The sequence below is a fragment of the Somniosus microcephalus genome, unplaced genomic scaffold (assembly GCF_052327205.1).
Source record: "Somniosus microcephalus isolate GS21.2 unplaced genomic scaffold, FLI_Smic_1.0 scaffold37, whole genome shotgun sequence".
Classification (NCBI taxonomy): Eukaryota; Metazoa; Chordata; class Chondrichthyes; order Squaliformes; family Somniosidae; genus Somniosus; species Somniosus microcephalus.
This window is the reverse complement of record NW_028225224.1, coordinates 787,223-809,492: the sequence shown is the minus strand read 5'-3', so window position 1 is coordinate 809,492 and position 22,270 is coordinate 787,223. Positions and strand designations below refer to the sequence as shown.

Here is a 22,270-nt window from a genome sequence, read left to right as displayed (position 1 = left end):
ACCAGTAGCGTCATTTCGGGTACAATTATAAGAATGAACAAGATGTCCAATGTGCCGACTCCACTTGTTCTTTCGCTTTGAATCCAGCGTTCCAAGCATGTCTAACAAAGTACGGTTAAACCGCTCAGGTTGAGGATCTCCCTGAGGATGGTATGGAGTTGTTCTTGACTTCTCAATCCCGAGCATGGACAACAACTCATGTATAAGTCTACTTTCAAAGTCTCTACCTTGATCACTGTGTATTCACTTTGGCAGTCCATAGTGGATGAAGTATTTCTCCCACAACACTTTGGCAACGGTGGATGCTTTCTGATCCTTTGTGGGAAAAGCTTGGGCGTAGCGAGTATAATGACCTGTAATGACCAAGACATTTGCGGTATTGCTGGAATCGGGTTCGATGGACAGAAAATCCATACAGACAAGGTCTAGAGGTCCATCACTTTGCATGTGAAACAGAGGAGCAACTCTTTTAGGTAAAGTCTTTCTCTGGACACAGCGTGCACAGGACTTGCAGAACTCCTCAACCGCAGACTTCATACGCGGCCAATAGAATCTGTCCTTGACCAACCCATAGGTCTTATCTACTCCCAGATGACCTGTGTCATCATGCAAAGACTTCATCACTATTTCCCTGTACTTTTCAGCCAGGACCAACTGTGAATGACATGGTTTAGTGGGTGGGTGAGTGATTCTACACAACACTCCCTCTTTAATTTCCAAGTGGTCCCATTCTCTTAGGAGCAGATGACAGTCAGGATGTTTTGATTTGTCGATCTGTGTAATATCACCCAGACGGAGAGCTGAAAACACCTCATGAATACAGGGATCCTCCTGTTGTGCTTTGGATATTTCAGATGAACACAACATGGGTAAGTTTTGTACATCCAAACTGGAAAGGTTGCAAAATGCCTGGGGAATAGCATGCATTGACGCTCCCAAGTGGTCAATCTCTCGGGCATGAAATGAATTCTTTGGTCCAGATACCACAGACGTCTGACACATTACTTTCACATCTGCTGAAGCAACATCTTTCCACTCTGGTTTCTGGTAGTGTGGGCGACGAGACAGAGCATCTGCATCAATGTTCTGGTTCCCAGGTCTGTACCTGAGACTAAAGTCGTAAGCAGATAGTGCAGCAAGCCAGCGGTGGCCGGTGGCATCAAGTTTTGCCGAAGTCAACACATAGGTTAATGGATTATTGTCTGTCCTCACTTCAAACTTCGCTCCATACAGATAATCCTGCAGCTTATCCACCACCCCCCACTTCAATGCCAAGAATTCTAGCTTATGAGCTGGGTAGTTACGCTCTGATGGCGTAAGACTGCGACTGATGAACGCTACGGGTCTCAGCCCTGCTCCTTGGTCCTGATACAACACACCACCCAACCCTTCTTGACTGGCATCCACGTGTAGCACATATGGCAGCTGTGGGTTTGCAAAAGCCAACACGGGGGCTTGAGTAAGACTTTGCTTTAAGGTGTGAAAGGCCTCTTCGCATTTCTCATCCCATCTAACACCAAAAGGCTCAGAGGGTTTGAAGTAGTCCTTGTTCTCTTTACCTTTAGCCTTTTTCTTCCTCTCGGCTGGTGGGAGGTAACCAGCCAGCAGCTGATTCAGAGGATGGGCCACTTTGGAGTAATCCTGCACAAAGCACCTGTAATATCCGCAGAACCCAAGAAATGACCGCAAGGCAGTCACTGTGTTTGGTTTGGGCCATGTGGTAACAGCTTCGATCTTGGATGGATCTGTGGCTACTCCATCCTGTGATACAATATGCCCCACATAGGACACGGATGTTTGGCAAACTGACACTTGTCCAATGATAGCTTGAGACCTGCATCCTCCAGGCGACCAAGCACTTTCAGCAACCGAGCTTCGTGTTCTTCAAGGGTTGCCCCAAACACAATGATATCATCCAAGTACACCAATACTTCGAGCAAGTTCATGTCCCCAACTGTTTGTTCCATTATTCTTTGAAAAGTTGCTGGAGTGCCTGAAACTCCCTGTGGCATCCTTTCAAATTGGTAGAACCCAACTGGACATATAAAGGCTGTCTTTTCTTTGTCCGATTCACTCATCGGTATTTGGTAGTATCCACTTCTGAGATCCAACACACTGAACCACTTGCTTCCATTAAGACAAGCCAGTGCATCCTCAATTCTTGGAACGGTGTATTGGTCGGGAATAGTACGTCTGTTAAGCGTCCTAAAGTCCACACACATCCGAATCTTTCCATTCTTTTTCCTCACCACCACTATAGGAGATGCATAAGGACTCCTGGACTCGGTAATGATCTCAGCTTCTTTTAACTGCGACAGGTGCTGTCTCACTGCTTCGATGTCAGCTGGTGCCAGCCGTCGAGACCTCTCCCGAAAGGGTTTATCCTCGGTAATTCTGATAGAATGGCGAGTACTCTTACTACAACCAACATCAAACTCATGAGTAGAGAAAACTCCTCTCCGCTCCATCATCTTCCTGACTAATCGGTCCTTCCATTCTTTAGGAACGAATGAATCTCCAAAGTTGAAGGAGGAGGGTGTCAGATCTCCGGTTGAGTTAACTTTGGACTCTTCCTTCACATGTGACGACAGCACATTTACAGGAAACAGATGCGCAATCGGCATTCCTTTCCTCAATGTGATTCCTTTGCCTGACATATTCCTCACGGTCACTGTAACTCTCCTTGACATCACAGCTGTCGGGGTCTGCAACTCTGGTCTCACCAGAAGCTCATTTGGAAACCGTGACTCTTCTGCAGGATCATCAGGTGACTCTATCAGAATGGCTTCAGTACCTGGCGTTCCAGGGAATTTTGGTATCCCAGGGATTCTAGCCACTCCTCCAGGACACAGGGTGATAGGTTTGGCTCGAACGTACCACACAGTTCCTCTTTTGCTATCATCTACATCGGAAGAAAGTTCAGGCAGTTTCTCAAAAGCCTTTTTGAAAACAGGGTGAATGTTGTTAAGTCTGTGTGTTATAGTGATAATTACTACACAGACTACAAGAGTAAATTCAACAGGTCTTTACTGGTTGGAGGTAGGGACTATACTGAATACAATATTACTACACAGTGCTTATATACCGGTGTGGTCACCACCGGTATTACGTATACAGCAGCCAGAGAAAGTAGTACATCTCTTAAGGTGGAACAGGCTTAAGTTCTCTTAAGGTGGAACAGGTTACATACACCACAATCCTCCCTTTTTAGCTTAACAGTCATATCCCCATTTAACATAACATAATAACATATATACATATATAACTTCAGGTATAACAGTTCAAAGGTTCAGTCTCTCAGGAGGCTTTCTGATGCGGCTTGGATAACGCCTCTCAGTAGTCTCTGATTCTTGTTGTTGAGGTGCCTCCTCTATTTGGTTTCCAATGTATTGGGTGTCATCATCATCAAGTACATTCCCTGCCGAGGTAGATGCTTCAGGTTCATTAACGTCTTCCACAGTTGTCTCTGTCACAACCATGGGTTCGACCCTTGCTCTCGACTCTACCAGTTGATCCGCATGACGCCTTATCACATTATGACCAATATCTACTGTGTACATCAGAGGTCCTTGTCTGGCCCGAATTGTTCCGGACTGCCATTTTTCGTTTCCATAGCCCCTTGCCAACACTGGTTGTCCTATGTCGAAAGTTCGAGTGGTCTTGTTGTTAATATGCCGAAACTGTTTGTTTTCCACTTCCCTCCGCACATTTGGTTTTAACAAGTCCAACTTGGACCGCAACCTCCTGTTATAAAACATCATGGCAGGACTTTGGTTAGTCACTGCATGATCGGCGTTTCGATATGACATCAGGAACTTGTCGACCTTGTGTTGCAGCGGAATCTGATCATCGTTCATGGCCTTAATTGCCTTTTTGAATGTCTGGACAAATCTTTCAGCCAACCCGTTTGTCGCCGGATGATATGGGGCAGAGGTATAATGTTTTACTCCATTCTTCTTTTAAGAATTGTCAGAATTCTTCCGATACAAACTGTGGTCCGTTGTCCGAACAGATCTGTTCTGGCAATCCGTTCCTTGCGAATATTGTTCTTAACACCGCAATTGTCTTTTCTGAAGTAGTGGTATTCATCTTGATGACTTCTGGCCATTTGGAATGTGCGTCCACCATGATTAGGAACATGGAGTCCATGAATGGACCAGCAAAGTCAATGTGTATGCGTTGCCATGGGGCTGAAGGCCATTCCCATGGGTGTAGCGGTGCTATCGGAGGTGCATTTTGCACTTTTTGGCACCCAGCGCAGCTTTTCGTTAACTCCTCAATCTGTTGGTCAATACCCGGCCACCATACATAAGCCCTAGCAAGACTTTTCATTTTAACTCCCCCCAGATGACCTTCATGCAGTTCGTTTAAAACTCTTTCCCTTAACTTGGGAGGAATAATCACTCTTGTCCCGTACATCAAAGTACCATGGCAGACGGACAGCTGGTCTCGCCTTGCCGAAAATGCCGGTAACAGAGGATCACCCCGTGTTGGCCATCCTATCACTGTCACCTCGTAGACTCTGGACAGTGTCGGGTCGTTCCTGGTTTCTCTTTCAATACTTGCATTGGTGACTGGTAAACACTCGATGATGGTCGAATGAAATAACTCAACAGGGTCAACTTTCGTCATGTCTTCTTCTTCAGGTAGTGGCAGGCGCGACAGCCCATCAGCATTGCCATGCTGTTTCGTACCTTTGAATTCTATTTGATATTGATGTGCCCCTAGGAAAAGAGACCATCTCTGGAGACGCTGCGCTGCCATCACCGAAACACCCTTCTTAGGGTTAAAAATGGATACTAACGGTTGATGGTCTGTCAGAAGTGTGAATTTTTGGCCCTGCAGGTAATGATTAAACTTCTTCACTCCCCATACAAGGCTAAGAGCCTCCCTATCGATCTGCGCATAGTTGCGCTCAGCGGAGGTCAATGATCTGGATGCAAACGCGACTGGCCTTTCCGTGCCATTTGGCAACTTGTGTGAGAGTACTGCCCCAATACCATATGGAGAAGCATCACAAGCCAACCGAATAGGCAGTGTCGGGTTGAAGTGAGCCAACACTTCCTCTGAGGTGATCAATTCTTTGCTTTTGTGAAATGCCTTCTTACAGTTTTCGCCCCATTCCCATGGTACCCCTTTCTGTAAAAGAGCGTTTAACGGGTGCAGTACCGTGGATAGATTTGGCAGAAATTTATGGTAATAGTTAATTAATCCTAGAAACGACCTCAACTGAGAGACATTCTCCGGAGCGGGAGCCTTTACAACTGCCTCAATCTTGTCAGGAGACTTATGAAGCCCCTCCCGGTCAATGACATGGCCACAGTACGAGATCCGCTTCTGGAAGAACTCACATTTCTGCCGATTTACTCTAAGTCCATACTCTTTCAGTCTGTTGAGCACCAGTTCCAAGTTTGCGAGATGTTGTTCATCACCATCACCTGTGATCAGAATATCGTCCAGGTAACATTGTGTGCCTGGAATTCCCTGTAATACCTGCTCCATGGCCCTCTGCCAAATTGCTGGAGCCGATGCCACTCCAAAAACCAGCCTATTGTACCAGTACAACCCTCGATGCGTGTTGATCGTGAGGTATTGGCATGACTCTTCCTCAACCTCCATATGCAAGTACGCCTGCGCCAGGTCTATCTTGGTGAAGTGTTTCCCGCCAGACAAGGAAGCGAAAATATCCTCAATCCATGGAAGCGGATACTGCACCGTGTGAAGCACCGGATTAACGGTGATTTTGAAATCTCCACAGATGCGAACCTTCCCTGGATCTCCTGGCTTGTTGCTCGCAGGACATTTCATAACGGGAACAATGGGCGTAGCCCACTCACTCCAATCTACCTTAGACAGTACACCTGAACGTTCTAGTGCTTCCAGTTCCGCTTCAACAGTAGGTCGTATTGCATAGGGTACCGGTCTGGCTTTAAAAAATTTTGGTTGCGCATGTTCATCAATCTTGATGTTTGCCGTAGTTCCTCTCAGTGTTCCCAGTCCCTGCTGGAACACCTCTTTAGCATCATCCAATATTCTGGACAATCGTTTAGGTTTGACATCTGTTTCCCCGGCATCTACCGTTAGTGCCTTCAAGGAGTGCCAGTCCATATTCATTTTCCTAATCCACTCCCGTCCTAGTAGTGGTGGACCTCCTTCAGGTAGCACATATAAGTCCATTACTTGGCTTTCTTCGCCCTTGTGGACCACTTCTACCTCTATTTTTCCGATGGGGTACACTCTTTGCCCCGTGTATGTTTTCAATATAATCTCCGTATCCTGTAGGGGAATATGTTGGAATAACCTTCTGTAATCTTTCTTATTCATGACCGTCAATGCCGATCCAGTGTCCAATTCCATTTTTACTTGGACTCCTGCTATCTGAAGAGTGACCCAAATTGTTTGGAGATCTGCATCCTTACCAACGTTGTGTACTCTTAAGCTATCCAGTTCATTACTGCTAGCGTCTGAATCTGACTTCTGTTCGGTCAAACTGTTCTTTGTCACCTTGTGTACCTTTGCGTATTTTCCTTGCGGTGACTTTTTGTTGCTGGTCTTCTTTCCTGACCGGCATACTTTAGCTATGTGGCCAAGCCTGCCACACGTTCTGCATTCTTGGTTTTTAAACCAACACTGGTTCTGATCGTGCGTTGTCTTTCCACAACGATAACATTTGACAGAACTCAAACCCAATTTGTTTGTGCCGAGTTCCGGTGACCGTAGCTGCATTACTGCCGTGCCTCTCGCTGCAGCTTCGTGTGCTGCTGCCATAGTGACTGCCTTCTCAAGCGTCAGCTCATTCTCCTCGAGCAGTCGCTTTTGTGTATCCTGTTTAAATAAACCACACACAAATTTATCTCGTAGTGCCTCTGTCAGTCCCGTTCCAAACTGACAATATTTTACTAGCTTACGTAATTCCATCAAATATTCAGCATTGCTTTCATTCTGCAGCTGCCTTCTGTCATAAAATTTAAATCGTTCCGCTAGCATCAGCGGCGTGGGGTTTAGATGATTTTTCAGGACAGTAACAATCTCATCGAACGTCTTATCCGCCGGTTCATCTGGTGATAACAGGTGTTTCAATTGCCCGTATGTCTTCGCACCCATTAAATTTAATAATGTTAGTGCTTTATCTGCATCAGGAATTTTATTTGCCTTACAATAATTTTGTATGCATTCTACATACATGGCCCAATCTTCGATGTCACTATCAAAGGTATTAATGTTCCCATGTTTAGGCATCGTTGCAATTTATTGTATTTTTATGTTATCCAAGATGGCGGCTTCCCGCTCTTGTCGTCGTCCTCTGCCCACAAAATGGCGGTTTTCCCACGCTTGGCGGTCTTCAACCGTCCCCCGACGCTGTCTCCGCTTCACCGTGGCTCTCGCACCTTCAGTTTCCCCAGACGCTGCGCCTTTTAGCCCGAATGCGGCCCTTATCTCCGGTCGCGATCGATCTCACCGCCCTTATTCCTCCGTCTTCCCTCCCCGTCTGTACAGCCAACGCGGTTGACTTTCTGTCGCGCCGCTGCCCGGCTTACCCACCACCGAGGTAGAAAGAAGAAAGCTGACAGTCGCTGATGGAGGTTTCGAGGTCAGGATGTCTTCTGCACTCCGGTTTCGCGATGCCTGCCGCTCGACGTGTCTTCCAGTAGGGTGATGAGGGTGGAAACCTCTCTTCGACGTCCTGTCTGTGGACGAAGCCGCCGTGGAAATAACTGCCGCAGGGTAAGAATCGGACTCGTCGCCCCTGTTAAGTCTGTGTGTTATAGTGATAATTACTACACAGACTACAAGAGTAAATTCAACAGGTCTTTACTGGTTGGAGGTCGGGACTATACTGAATACAATATCACTACACAGTACTTATATACCGGTGGTCACCACCGGTATTACGTATACAGCAGCCAGAGAAAGTAGTACATCTCTTAAGGTGGAACAGGCTTAAGTTCTCTTAAGGTGGAACAGGTTACATACACCACAACAGTGACCATAATTCGGTGACCGTGACCATAATTCGGTGACAGTGACCATAATTCGGTGAGATTTAAAGTAGTCATGGAAAAGGACAAAGATGGACCGGAAATAAAGGTTCTAAATTGGGGGAAGGACGATTTTAATATGATAAGGCAGGATCTGGCCAAAGTGGACTGGGATCAGCTACTTGTCGGAAAATCCACACCAGAGCAGTGGGAGTCTTTCAGAAAGGAAAGAGAGAGAGTACAACGCCAGCATGTTCCTGTAAAGGTCAAGGGTGGGACCAACAAGCCCAGGGAGCCCTGGATGTCAAGGGACATACAAGAATGGTTTAGGGAAAAAAGGGAGGCTTTTGGCAGATACAAAGGACTAAGAACAGTGGAAGCCCTAGAGGAGTATAGAAAGTGCAGGGGGGTACTTAAAAAAGAAATTAGGAGAACGAAGAGGGGTCATGAAAAAACACTGGCAGGCAAAATAAAGGAAAATCCCACGGTGTTTTATTAGTATATTAAAGGCAAGAGGAAAACCAGGGAAAGAGTAGAGCCCATTAGGGACCAAAGTGGCAATCTGTGTGTAGAGCCAGAAGATGTAGGTGAGGTTTTAAATTAATATTTTGCATCTGTGTTCACTATGGAGAAGGACGATGCAGGCATAGAAATCAGGCAGGGGGATTGTGATATACTTGAACAAATTAGTATTGAGAGGGAGGAGGTACTCGTGGTTTTAGCGGGCTTAAAAGTGGATAAACCCCCAGGCCCAGATGAGATGTATCCCAGGCTGCTGTGAGAGGCAAGGGAGGAGATTGCAGGGGCTCTGACACAAATTTTCAGAACCTCTCTGGCCACAGGGGAGGTGCCAGAGGACTGGAGAACAGCTAACGTAGTACCATTATTCAAGAAGGGTAGTAGTAGGGATAAACCAGGGCATTACAGGCCAGTGAGCCTAACATCAGTGGTAGGGAAATTATTGGAAAAAATTCTGAGGGACAGAATTAGTCTCCACTTGGAGAGGCAAGGATTAATCAAGGATAGTCAGCATGGCTTTGTCAGGGGGAGATCATGTCTAACCAATTTGATTGAATTTTGAGAGGGGGTGACTAGGTGTGTGCATGAGGGTAGTGCAGTTGAAGTAGTCTACATGGACTTCAGTAAGGCTTTTGACAAAGTCCCACATGGGAGACTGGTCAAGAAGGTAAGAGCCCATGGGATCCAGGGCAATTTGGCACATTGGATCTAAAATTGGCTTAGTGGCAGGAGGCAGAGGGTGATGGTCAAAGGTTGTTTTTGTGACTGGAAGCCTGTGTCCAGTGGTGTACCGCAGGGATCGGTGCTGGGTCCTTTGCTGCTTGTAGTGTACATTAATGATTTAGATATGAATGTAGGAGGTATGATCAGTAAGTTCGCTGATGACACGAAAATTGGTGGAGTGGTAAATAGCGAGTTGGGAAGCCTCAGGCTACAGGAGAATATAGACGGGTTGGTTAGATGGGCAGCACAGTGGCAAATGGAATTTAACCCTGAAAAGTGTGAGGTGATGCATTTTGGGAGGACTAACAAGGGAATACACAATGAATGGTAGGACCCTAGGAAGGACAGAGGATCAGCGGGACCTTGGTGTGCATGTACACAGATCCCTGAGAGCAGCAGGACAGCTAGATAGGGTGGTTAAGAAGGCATATAGGATACTTGCCTTCATTAGCCGAGGCATAGAATATAAGAGCAGGGAGGTTATGATGGAGCTGTACAAAACGCTAGTTAGGCCACAGCTGGAATACTGTTTGCAGTTCTGGTCGCCACACTATAGGAAGGATGTGATTGCATTGGAGAGGGTGCCGAGGAGATTCACCAGGGTGTTACCTGGGCTGGAGCGCTTCAGCTATGAAGAGAGACTGGACAGGCTGGGGTTGTTTTCCTTAGAGCAGGGAAGGCTGAGGGGGGACCTGATTGAGGTGTACAAAATTATGAGGGGCATAGATAGGGTAGATAGAAAGGAACTTTTCCCCTTAGTAGAGGGGTCAATAACAAGGGGCATAGATTCAAGGTAAGGGGCAGGAGGTTTAGAGGGGATTTGAGGAAAAACTTTTTCACCCAGAGGGTGGTTGGAATCTGGAACTCACTGCCTGCAAGGGTGGTAGAGGCAGGAACCCTCACAACATTCAAGAAGCATTTAGATGAGCACTTGAAACGCCATAGCATGCAAGGCTACGGACCAAGTGCTGGAAAATGGGATTAGAATAGACAGGGCTTGGTGGCCGGCGCGGGCACGATGGGCCGAAGGGCCCCTTTCTGTGCTGTATAAATCTATGACTCTATGGTAGCACTCTTGCCTCTGAGGCATAAGGTTGTGGGTTCAAGTCCCACTCCAGAGACTTGAGCACAAAAATTCAGGCTGACACTCCAGTGCAGTACTGAGGCACTGTCAGAGGTGGCGTCTTTCGGATGAGACATTAAACTGAGGCCCTGTCTGCTCTCTCAGGTGGATGTAAAAGATCCCATGGCACAATTTTGAGAAAGAAAGACTTGTATTTATATAGTGCTTTCATGACCAGCAGACGTCTTGAAGTGCTTTACAGCCAATGAAGTACGTTTGAGGTGTAATCACTGTTGTAATGTGGGAAAGAGCAGGGGAAATATCCCCGGTGTCCGAGCCAATGTTTATCCCTCAATCAATGGAACAAAAGGATAATAGCAAAATACTGCGGATGCTGGAAATCTGAAATAACAACAGGAAATGCTGGAAACACTCAGCAGGCCAGGCAACATCCGTAGAGAGAGAAACAGAGTTAACAAAAAGATAGATTATCTGGTCATTATCACATTGCTGTTTGTGGGAGCTTGCTGTGCGCTATTTGACTGCCGCATTTCTTACATTACAACAGTGACTACACTTCAAAAGTACTTCATTGGCTGTAAAGCACTTTGGGACGTCCGGTGGTGTTGAAAGGCGCTATAGAAATGCAAGTGTTTCTTTCTTCACTGGTCTCACCAGCGACCTCTACTGGCTGATGGTTGATTGACAGCCGAGAGTCCACGCATGCGCACAGGGAGCAGCGGTTTGGGCCGAGTCCAGCACAGTGACCCCTCCCGGTCACCAAGGGCAACAACCGCGCATGCCCAGAGGAGACCAGCCCCCTCCCCCATTCAGAGCTGCACCTGCGCACTCGGATCCTGCCGGACGGAGTCAGCGCGGGACATTCCGGGGAAAGCCCTTGGTGTCAGGTCCAGAGTCGCGATCGGTGACGCAAAGTGAGTTTTCTCCGGTCCGATTGGGTGGAGATTCGTGCGGGGTGCGGGGGGAGGGGTGGATCGGGAAAGAACAAAGAGAAATAGAAAAACCTGAGAGTCGGCGAGGCCCCGGACCAAGCGGCGTCAGTTGGACGGCGCACGTGACCTCCTCGGGGACACGTGACCCAGCTCAGGGCCTGATTGACGGGAGCTTCTGACCAATAGGGAGCGAGCGGGGCGGGGCTGGAGGAGCGAGCCGGCGGCGGGTCCTCCAACCAATCGGGGAGCCTGAGGGGCGGGACTTGCGCCGGCTGATTGTCTGATCCGCAGGGCAGTGAGTTTCTCCAGTCCCTTGTTCAGGGCCCGGGGCCAGGGGAGGCTGTGGGCCTTTATTCCCCGCATTGGACACAAGGCTCTTTGGCTCACAACACACTGGCTCAGGTTTTAATAGAGACTTTTTAAATTCATCAATAAAAGCAGATAAACCTCGTGCTTCTGTGGAACAAACTTTCTAATATTTTATAGAATCATAGAATGGTTACAGCACAGAAGGAGGCCATTCAGCCCGTCGAGCCCGTGCCGGCTCTCTGCAAGACCACTTCAGCGAGTCCCACTCCCCGCCCTTTCCCCGTAACCCTGCACATTTCTTTACTTCAGGCATTTATCCAATTCCCTTTTGAAAGCTGTGATTGAATCTGCCTCCACCACTCTTTCAGGCAGTGCATTCCAGATCCTAACCATTCACTGAGTAAAAAAGTTTTTCCTCATGTCGCCTTTGGTTCTTCTGCCAATCACCTTAAATCTGTGTCCTCTGGTTCGCGACCGTTCTGCCAATGTGAACAGTTTCTATCTACTCTGTCCAGAACCCTCATCATTTTGAGCACCTCTATCAAATTTCCTCTCAACCTTCTCTACTCGAAGGAGAACAACCCCAACTTCTCGAGTCTATCCACGTAACTGAAGTCCCTCATCCCTGGAACCATTCTTGTAAATCTTTTCTGCACCCTCTCTGAGGCCTTCACATCCTTCCCAAAGTGCGGTGCCCAGAATTGGACACAATACTCCAGTTGAGGCCGAACCAGTGTTTTATAAAGGTTCATCATAACCTCCTTGCTTTTGTACTCTATACCTCTATTTATTAAGCCCAGGATCCCGTAAGCTTTTTTAACCACTTTCTCAACCTGCCCTGCCACCTTCAATGATTTGTGTACACATACCCCCAGGTCTCTCTGTTCATGCACCCACTTTAGACTTATACCCTTTAGTTTATATTGCCTCTCCTCATTCTTCCTACCAAAATATATCAGTTCGCACTTTTCTGCGTTAAATTTCATCTCCCATGTGTCCGCCCATTCCACCAGCCTGTCTATGTCCTCTTGAAGTCTATCACTATCCTCCTCACTGTTCACTATACTTCCAAGATTTGTGTCATCTGCATATTTTGAAACTGTGCCCTGTACACCCAAGTCAAAGTCATTAATATATATCAAGAAAAGCAGTGGCCCTAGTACCGACCCCTGGGGAACACCACTGTATACTTTCCTCCAGTCCGAAAAACAACCGTTCACCACTACTCACTGTTTCCTGTCACTTTGCCAATTTCGTATCCATGCTGCCACTGTCCCTATTATTCCATGGGTATCAACTTTGCTGGTAAGCCTAGTATGTGGCTCTTTGTCGAACGCCTTTTGGAAATCCATGTACACCACGTTAACCGCATTGCCCTCATCAACCCTCTCTGTTACCTCATCAAAAAACTCAATCAGAATCAGAGCGGCCGGGCCCCAGCACCAGGAAACCCAGGGTGCAGCGCCTCCCCCATCCGAGCCGCCGCTTCCCGGTTTCTGCAGCCGGTTCCACCAAGTCCAACTCGGGACAAAGGACAGGAGCCAGGCTCCCAGAATGGCCCGTGGCCCCGGAGAGCATGTGCACTCTCAGCGGGGAAATCAGCGCATTGGATAGAGTGGTTTCTGGGGCGCGGTGATTGTGGGTGCTGCGGCCACCATTAGTCAACAGCTGTGGGGAAGAGTTTTATTGCAGGTGATGGAAGGTAGGTCCCTGGCCGCCTGTGTAGGTCTTTTTGTTGCTTCAGTTTGAACTGGAATGGAGATGGAGGAGAAGCTGCTGGGTTTAACCCCCAGTACTTCTGAGCCCAGGAGGACCCAACAATTTCCAATGTGTGACAGTCAAGGGTGGTGGATTCTGGGGGAGATTAGGTTGTTACACAGACACTGTCCCTACAATGTAAAAGAGTATTGTTTTAGGAATAAATATTTCTGTAGAGGCTTTTAATCCATTTTACATATACAGATTTGTTTTAATTCATTCTTGGGATGTGGGCGTCGCTCGCAAGACCAGAATATGTTGCCAATTCCCATCTTCCCGTTGAGGTGATGGTGGGCAACTTTTTTAAAAATTCACTGATGGGATGTGGGCGTCGCTGGCTGGCTAGGCCAGCATTTATTGCCCATCCCTAATTGCCCTTGAGAAGATGGTGGTGGGCCGCCTTCTTGAACCGCTGCAGTCCGTGTGGTGAAGGTACTCCCACAATGCTGTTGTGTAAGGAGTTCCAGGATTTTCACCCAGTGATGATGTAGCAACAGCGATATATGTCCAAGTCAGAATGGTGTGTGACTGGGAGAACTTGGAGGTGATGGTGCTCCCATGCACCTTCTGCCTTTGTCCTTCTAGGTGCTGGAGGTTGCGGGTTTTGGAGGTTCTGTCAAAGTTCTGGTCGAGTTGCAGATGTATAAAGTCCGTCTCCTTCACCCCCTCCCACTCCCACCTCTCTCTCTCTCTCTCCTCCCATAGAGGCCAGAGGCCCAGACCAGGTGGCAGATTCCCTTCAGCGAGGGACATTAGTGAACCAGTGGGATTTTATGACAATCCGGCAGCTTTCATGGTCACTTTTTTCTAGTGCTGGCCCCACAAACAACCAGATTCATTGAGCTCAATTTCACAACCTGCCTCTTTAGTGGGTTCTCTCTCACGCTCCGTTTTAAATTCATTTTACAGGGTATTAGAAGGGGAGGATTTGCAGACAGGAAACTCAAACCAAACATCACGTCAAGATCTGACAGTCACTCGATTCATCAGGAACTGAATATCATCGGCCTTTGAATATGGAAGCAAAAAGCACCGTTCACATCGGGGAGAGGCCGTTCACCTGCTCCGAGTGTGGGAAGGGATTCACTAATTCATCCCGCCTGCTGAGACACCAGCGAGTTCACACTGATGAGAGACCTTTTAACTGCTCGGACTGTGGGAAGTGCTTTAAAAGTTCCGGGGCACTGATACACCATCAACGTGTTCACACTGGGGAGAGACCGTTCAGGTGCTCGCACTGCGGGACTGGGTTTGGGCAGTCATCTGACCTCACTGTACACCAGCGAGTTCACACTGGGGAGAGGCCATTCACCTGCTCCGTGTGTGGGAAGGGATTCACTCGCTCATCCCACCTGCTGACACACCAGCGAGTTCATACTGGGGAGAGGCCATTCACCTGCTCCGTGTGTGGGAAGGGATTCGCTCGTTCATCCACCCTGCTGATACACCAGCGAGTTCACACTGATGAGAGACCTTTTAAATGCTCGGACTGTGGGAAGTGCTATAAAGTGTCCGGGGAACTGATACGCCATCAACGTGTTCACACTGATGAGAGACCGTTCAGGTGCTCTCACTGCGGGACTGGGTTCAGGCGATCATCTGACCTCACTGTACACCTGTGCACTCACACTGGGGAGAGGCCGTTCACCTGCTCTCACTGCGGGACTGGGTTTAGGCAGTCATCTGAGCTCACTATACACCAGCGCACTCACACTGGGGAGCAGCCGTTCACCTGCTCTGTGTGTGGGAAGGGATTCACTCGCTCATCCCACCTGCTGACACACCAGCGCACTCACACTGTGGAGAGGCCGTTCACCTGCCCCGAGTGTGGGAAGGGATTCACTGAGTCATCCACCCTGCTGACACACCAGCGAGTTCACACTGGGGAGAAGCCGTTCACCTGCCCCGAGTGTGGGAAGGGATTCACTCAGTCATCCCACCTGCTGAGACACCAGCGAGTTCACACTGGGGAGAGGCCGTTCACCTGCCCTGAGTGTGGGAAGGGATTCACTCAGTCATCCAACCTACTGACACACCAGCGAGTTCACAAGTGACTGCAGGGATTGGATTCTGTTGTTGCTGCTGTTAATCACATCCAGGACTGAATCATGTTCATTCTGACAGGTGGGGATTGTTTCTGCTGATGTTAATAAGTCCGGGAACTGGGCTGGAGTTTAATATTCTGGATAGATGTCAAATAAATCAGCTTTGTGTTAAACACATTGTTGCAGATTTTCTTCTTGCCCACCTGAGTGTTTAGCATCACCTGGCTGGAGCTCAGAAAGGACAATCTGGGGGAGGATCATACGGTGGGAACAGAACTCCAGCCTGGACACAGTCCTTCAGGGCCACACTGAGAGGGGCAAACGGCACTTTGGTCTTTCTCGTCTCTCTTCACTGACAGCAAAGTTGCCGTGCGGGTTAATCTCGAGGCGTGTGAGAAATGTGTCCCAGCTGCTCTCTGCCATGGTTCAGAGTTCCTAGACATGGAACTGGAGGCTCCTTTATGAATGTAGCCCAGTGCTTTTTATTTAATGGCCTTATTAACCTGTGTTGCTACTTTTAGTGATTTGTGTATCTGTATCCCTGGATCCCTCTGCTCCTCCAGCCCATTTAGACTATTAGGGGGAAATTCGGTGGCACCCCCTTTGGGTCGCTAATGTCACCGGGGCTAATTTTAGCACCCTGAAAAAGTTAGCGCCCCTGCGCATTAAATTCAGTGGTAGCGCCCCAGGCAGGAGGCGGGGTGGTACTGGAAGCGCTCCCCTCCCTCTTGAGGTGCTACCAGTGAATTTCACGGTGCTTTGTGTAACGTCGCCATACCCGTCGGCACATAGCACCATGTTATAGCAGACCTCCCTCCCTGATTAAAGGGGAGGGGCCTAGCACTGCGCACACCGGGGCCCTGCTGGGCCACTGGGGAACGGGGTGTTGGATCAAGAGGGGCGCCGGGCTGAGAGATCGTGGCCGGCACCCCGAAGAATAAAGGGGAAACATAGAAGATAGGAGCAGGAGTAGGCCATTCGGCCCTTTGAGCCTGCTCCGCCATTCAATGAGATCATGGCTGATCATCCAAATTCAGTACCCTGTCCCTGCCTTCTCCCCATACCCCTTGATCCCTTTAGCCTTAAGAAATATATCCAACTCTTTTTGAATATATTTAATGAACTGGCCTCCACCGCCCTCTGTGGCAGAGAATTCCACAGGTTCACCACTCTCTGGGTGAAGAAATTCCTCCTGATTTCAGTCCTAAATGGCTTACCCCTTATCCTTAGACTATAACCCCTGGTTCTGGACTCCCCGGCAATCATAAAAATCCTTCCTGCATCTACTCTGTCCAGACCTGACAGAATTTTATAGGTTTCGATGAGATCCCCTCTCATTCTTCTAAACTCCAGTGAGTATAATCCCAATCGACACAATCTCTCCTCATACGTCATTCCTGCCATCCCAGGTATCAGCCTTGTGAATCTTCGCTGCACTCCTTCCATGGCAAGAACGTCCTTCCTCAGGTAAGGTGACCAAAACTGCACACAATACTGAAGGTGCGGTCTCACCAAGGCCCTGTACAACTGTAGCAAGACATCCTTGTTCCTGTACTCGAACCCTCTTGCTACGAAGACCAACACACCATTTGCCTTCTTAACTGCCTGCTGCACCTGCATGCTTACCTTCAGCGACTGGTGCACAAGAACACCCAGGTCTCTTTGCACTTCCCCTTCTCCCAATCTATTGCCATTCAAATAATAATCCGCCTTCCTGTTTTTGCCACTAAAGTGGATAACCTCACATTTATCCACATTATAGTGCATTTGCCATGTTTCTGCCCAATCACCCAATCTGTCCAAATCGTACTGGAGTTTCACGACATCCTCCTCACAGCTTACCCTCCCACTCAGCTTTGTGTCATCTGCAAATTTGGAGATATTACATCCAATTCCCCCGTCCAGATCATTAATACATATTGTGAACAGCTGGGGTCCAAGGACCGATCCTTGCAGTACCCCACTAGTCACTGCCTGCCACTCGGAAAACGACCCGTTTATTCCAACTCTTTGCTTTCTGTCCGCCAACCAGTTCTCTATCCAGGTCAATACCTTGCCCCCAATCCCATGTGCCTCAATTTTGCACGCTAATCTCTTATGTGGGACCTTATCGAAAGCCTTCTGAAAGTCCAAATACACCACATCCACTGGTTCTCCCTTATCTATTTTACCAGTTACATCCTCAAAAAATTCCAGATTAATCAAGCACGATTTACCTTTTGTAAATCTATGTTGACTTTGTCCGATCCTGTCACTGCTTTCCAAGTGCTCTGCTATTACATCTTTTATAATAATAGATTCTAGCATTTTCCCCACTACCGATGTCAGGCTTACCGGTCTATAATTCCCCGCTTTTTCTCTACCACCTTTTTTGAAGCATTAGCTACCCTCCAACCCATGGGTACTGTTCCAGAGTCTATCGAGTTCTGGAAGATGACCAGCAATGCATCTACTATTTCTAGGTCCACTTCCTTAAGTACCCTGGGATGTAGATTATCAGGCCCTGGGGATTTATCTGCTTTCAGTCCCATCAATTTTCCTAGCTCCATTTCCCTACAAATACTGATTTCTTTCAGTTCCACCCTTTCATCAGGCCCTATGTCCCCCGGCATCTCTGGGAGGTTATTTGTGTCCTCCTTTGTGAAGACAGAACCAAAGTATGAATTTAGTTGGTCTGCCATTTCTTTGTTTCCCATTATAAATTCCCCTGATTCTGACTGTAAGGGGCCTACGCTTGACTTCACCAATCTTTTTCTCTTCACATGTCTATTAAAGCTTTTACAGTCAGTTTTTATGTTCCCTGATAGCTTACTCTCATATTCTATTTTCCCTTTCTTAATTAATCCCTTTGTCCTCCTTTGTTGAATCCTAAATTGCTCCCAATCCTCAGGATTATTGCTTTTTCTGGCCAATTTATATGTCGTCTCCTTTGGATCTTATGCTATCCCTAATTTCCCTTGTTAGCCACGGTTGAGTCACCTTTTTTGTTTTATTTTTATGCCAAACTGGGATGAACAAATTCTGTAGCTCATCCATTTGGTCTTTGAATGTTTGCCATTGCCTATCCACCGTCAACCCTTTGAGTGTCATTCCCCAATCAATCCTACCCAACTCGCTCCTCAGACCATCGTAGTTTCCTTTATTTAAATTGAGGACCCTAGTCTCTGAGTGAACTACTTCATTCTCTATCTTAATGAAGAATTCAATCATATTATGATCGCTCAGACCCAAGGGGCCTCGTACAAAATAAAAAGTTGCCGCCCGACACCTGCCCTTTAAGTGGCATCGCCATGGTTGCAGGAACGACCCCTGACCCTGTCAGACATATCGTCCAGCGATAGGTCAGAGGTCGCAACCCAAGGTTGCAGCCGGGGTGCTGCACATGGCGATGACGTCATTGCCGGCGGTGCAGTGCCACGGGGCGCTACCGGCTACCGCCACCGCTAACCTCCCGCTGAATATCACAGGAGGCACAAAGCAACCCAATTTCACCCCCTTGTCCAAGTAGTGAGTGGCCTCCTTATTCTTCCCACCAAAACACACCACCTCACACTGATCTACAGTGAAATTCATTTGCCAATTACATGCTCATTCTGAAATTTATTAATGTCTTCTTGCATTTTGTCTTCCTCAGTATTAACTCTACCTCCCAATTTGGTGTCATCGACAAACTTTGAAATTGTTCTTCTGATTCCCGAGTCCAAATCGTTTATGAACAACAGTGATCCCAGCACCGATCCCTGTGGAACTCCACTTCCCACCTTTTGCCAGTCTGAGTAGCTGCTCCCAACCCCATCTCTCTGTTTTCTGTTTTGTGACCAGCTTGCTATATCAATAAACAGTATGTAAGACCGACAAGATGACCAAGGTCAGGCCGTGTGGAGTGAAGGGCCCGGCAGCAGAATGGATGGAAAGCTGGCTACAAAACAGAAATCAGAGGGTTGGAGTTAAGGGAAGTTTGTTGCGATCTTTCCATCCATTCTGCTGCCTGGCCCTTGACTCCACATGGCCTGACCGTGTTCATCTTGTGGACCGTACATACTGCAGACAGTGCACCAGTGGTGGAGGGGGTGGATATTGAGTCCTGTGGCAGGGGCGTCCCTGACAGGGTTACAGACCCTTCAGCCACTGGACTAACATGGAGGCTCTTGTTTGGGGCCTGAGGCCCACCCCGGGTGTTTGTAAAGCGGATAATGTTGAGTGTTTTAATAATGGGGCTCGGGGCCTACCTGCAGTTTATTAATCTCCCGACCCCGCTCCCACCGACCAGCAGCTCCGCCCGGCGACCGCGCAGGGCTTTCTTTGTAAAGTCGGTGAGGGACACATGACCCGGGCCCACGGCCTGATTGACGGGAGCTTCCGACCAATAGGGAGCGAGCGGGGTGGGGCTGGAGGAGCGAGCTGGCGGCGGGTCCTCCAACCAATCGGGGAGCCCACGGGGCGGGACTTGCACCGGCTGATTATCTGATCCGCAGGGCAGCGAGTTTCTCCAGTCCCTTGTTCAGGGCCCGGGGCCAGGGGAGGCTGTGGGCCTTTATTCCCCTCATTGGACACAAGGCTCTTTGGCTCACAACCCACGGGCTCAGATTGCAAGACAGACTTTTTAAATACATGAATAAAAGCAGATAAACCTCGTGCTTCTGTGGCACAAACTTTTTAATATTTGGGAGTAAAAGTACAAGTTTTTTCCCCTCTGGGGAATTAGTTATTAGTTTCAGGAAACAACAACAACCACTTGTATTTATAAAGCACCTTTAATGTAGTGAAACATCCCAAGGCTCTTCACAGGAGCGTTAGAAAGCAAAATCTGACACCGAGCTACATAAAGCGATATTCGGGCAGATGACCAAAAGCTTGGTCAAAGAAGTAGGTTTTAAGGAGCATCTTAAAGAAGGAGAGAGAGAGATGGAGAGGTTTAGGGAGGGAATTCCAGAGCTTAGGGCCCAGGCAGCTGAAGGCACGGCCACCAATGGTGGAGCGATTAAAATCGGGGATGCTCAAGAGGCCGGAATGAGAGGAGCACAAATATCTCAGAAGGTTGTCGGGGCTGGAAGAGATTCCAGAGATAGGGAGGGGCGAGGGCACGGAGGGATTTGAAAACAAGGATGAAAATTTTAAGGATGAGACACTTGAAGAAAAGCAGGGATAATAATAACAATCAACTTTATTGTCATTGTTAGTGCACAAGTGCAGTACAACGAAATGTAAGCTTGCGGCTCCCGAGAGTGTACATTTAGATTAAGACATTTAAACATTCAACATTCATTTGGCTTGTAATACATTAACATAAACATAATAAAGTGCATTGGCAGATGTGCAGGCTTTAGAGTTTATTTGTGGAGTTTAGTAGGATGACAGCCCTGGGAAAGAAGCTGTTCCTAAATCTGGTCGTTCAGGTGCGAATGCATCTGTAGCGTCTCCCAGATGGCAGGAGGGCCCTTATGGGACAGGGTCGCTAATTCTGTTCTGCGACTGTTACTGGGACAGACTGTATCTCCCCTCTCCTCCACACAGGGATTTGTGGTAGTTAAAGGGACAGCAATTCTCCTTGTTTTGCGAGATTGTAATTAAAGGGACACTGCTCTGAGATGGCTGCGAACTTTTACTGCCACCAGCCTTTCTAAAACATCTTCCTTTTTTGAGGATCTGTGTGAACAGGCTGGTGACTCAGCAGGTGGGATGAACTCTGAAACCTCTTTGCACAGTCAGATCATTTAAAGGGTCTCTCATCGGTTCTGGGGCAGGAGGGATCTGGTTAACAGTGATCACAATATCATTAGGTTTAAAGTAGTTATGGAAAGGGACAAAATAAAATCAGCGGTGAAAATACCCAGCTGGAAGAGAGCCAGTTTCAGTGATTTGAGAAGGGATCGAGCACAGGTGGACTGGAAACAAAGATTGTCCAGGAAAACAGTGAATGACCAATGGCAGGCCCTCAAGGCTGAGATAGTTCAGGTACAAACCAAGCATATTCCCGTAAGGAGGAAAGATGGGCCATCCAAAGCTGGAGCTCCCGATGACAAAGGATACAGAGGTTAGAATAAAACAGAAAAAGGAGGTTTACGACAAATGTCAGGTACAGAATACAGTCAAAAACCAGGCAGAATACAGAGAGTGCGGGGGAAATTGAAACAGGATATAAGAAGGGCAAAGAGAATATGAGAAAAGATTAGGGGGTAATATAGAAGATAGGAGCAGAAGTTGGCCATTCGGCCCCGCGAGCCTGCTCCGCCATTCAATGAGGTCATGGCTGATCATCCAAATTCAGTAATATAATTGCAAAATACTGCGAATGCTGGAAATCTGAAATAACAACAGAAAATGCTGGAAATACTCAGCAGGCCAGGCAGCATCTGTGGAGAGGGAAACAGAGTTAACGTTTCAGGTCTGGGACCCTTCATCAGAACTGATCAACGGTCCCAGACCTGAAACGTTAACTCTGTTTCTCTCTCCACGGATGCTGCCTGGCCTGCTGAGTATTTCCAGCATTTTCTGTTGTTAATCCAAATTCAGTACCCTGTCCCTGCCTTCTCTCCATATCCCTTGATCCCTTTAGCCTTAAGAAATATATCCAACTCCTTCTTGAATATATTTAATGAATTGGCCTCCAGTGCCTCCAGTCGTAGAGAATTCCACAGTTTCACCACTCTCTGGGTGAAGAAATTCCTCCTCATCTCTGTCCTAAATGACTTACCCCTTATCCTTAGACTGTGACCCCTGGTTCTGGACTCCCCGGCCATCGGGAACATCCTTCCTGCATCTAGTCTGTCCAGTCCTGTTAGAATTTTACAATTTCAATGAGATCCCCTTTCATTCTTCTAAACTCCAGCGAGTACAAGTCCAATTGACCCAATCTCTCCTCATATGTCATTCCTGCCATCCCAGGTATCAGTCTGGTGAATCTTCGCTGCACTCCCTCCA

The 22,270-nt window shown here is 47.8% G+C and overlaps 2 protein-coding genes across 4 annotated transcripts in view; one reads left to right on the top strand and one right to left on the bottom strand.

Moving 5' to 3' along the window:
- LOC147083857 (uncharacterized) overlaps positions 1-15,706 on the top strand; it is a 223,731-nt gene extending 208,025 nt beyond the window's left edge. For both annotated transcript variants that reach the window (XM_085980098.1, XM_085980099.1), the window contains exon 3: positions 14,214-15,706. In XM_085980098.1, the coding sequence (XP_085836224.1) occupies positions 14,321-15,358 (1,038 nt within the window). In that variant the 5' untranslated portion in view covers positions 14,214-14,320 and the 3' untranslated portion in view covers positions 15,359-15,706. The remainder of the gene's footprint in view (positions 1-14,213) is intronic.
- LOC147083856 (uncharacterized) overlaps positions 1-22,270 on the bottom strand; it is a 131,811-nt gene that overhangs the window by 60,681 nt on the left and 48,860 nt on the right. The gene's annotated exons all lie outside the window — the stretch shown is intronic.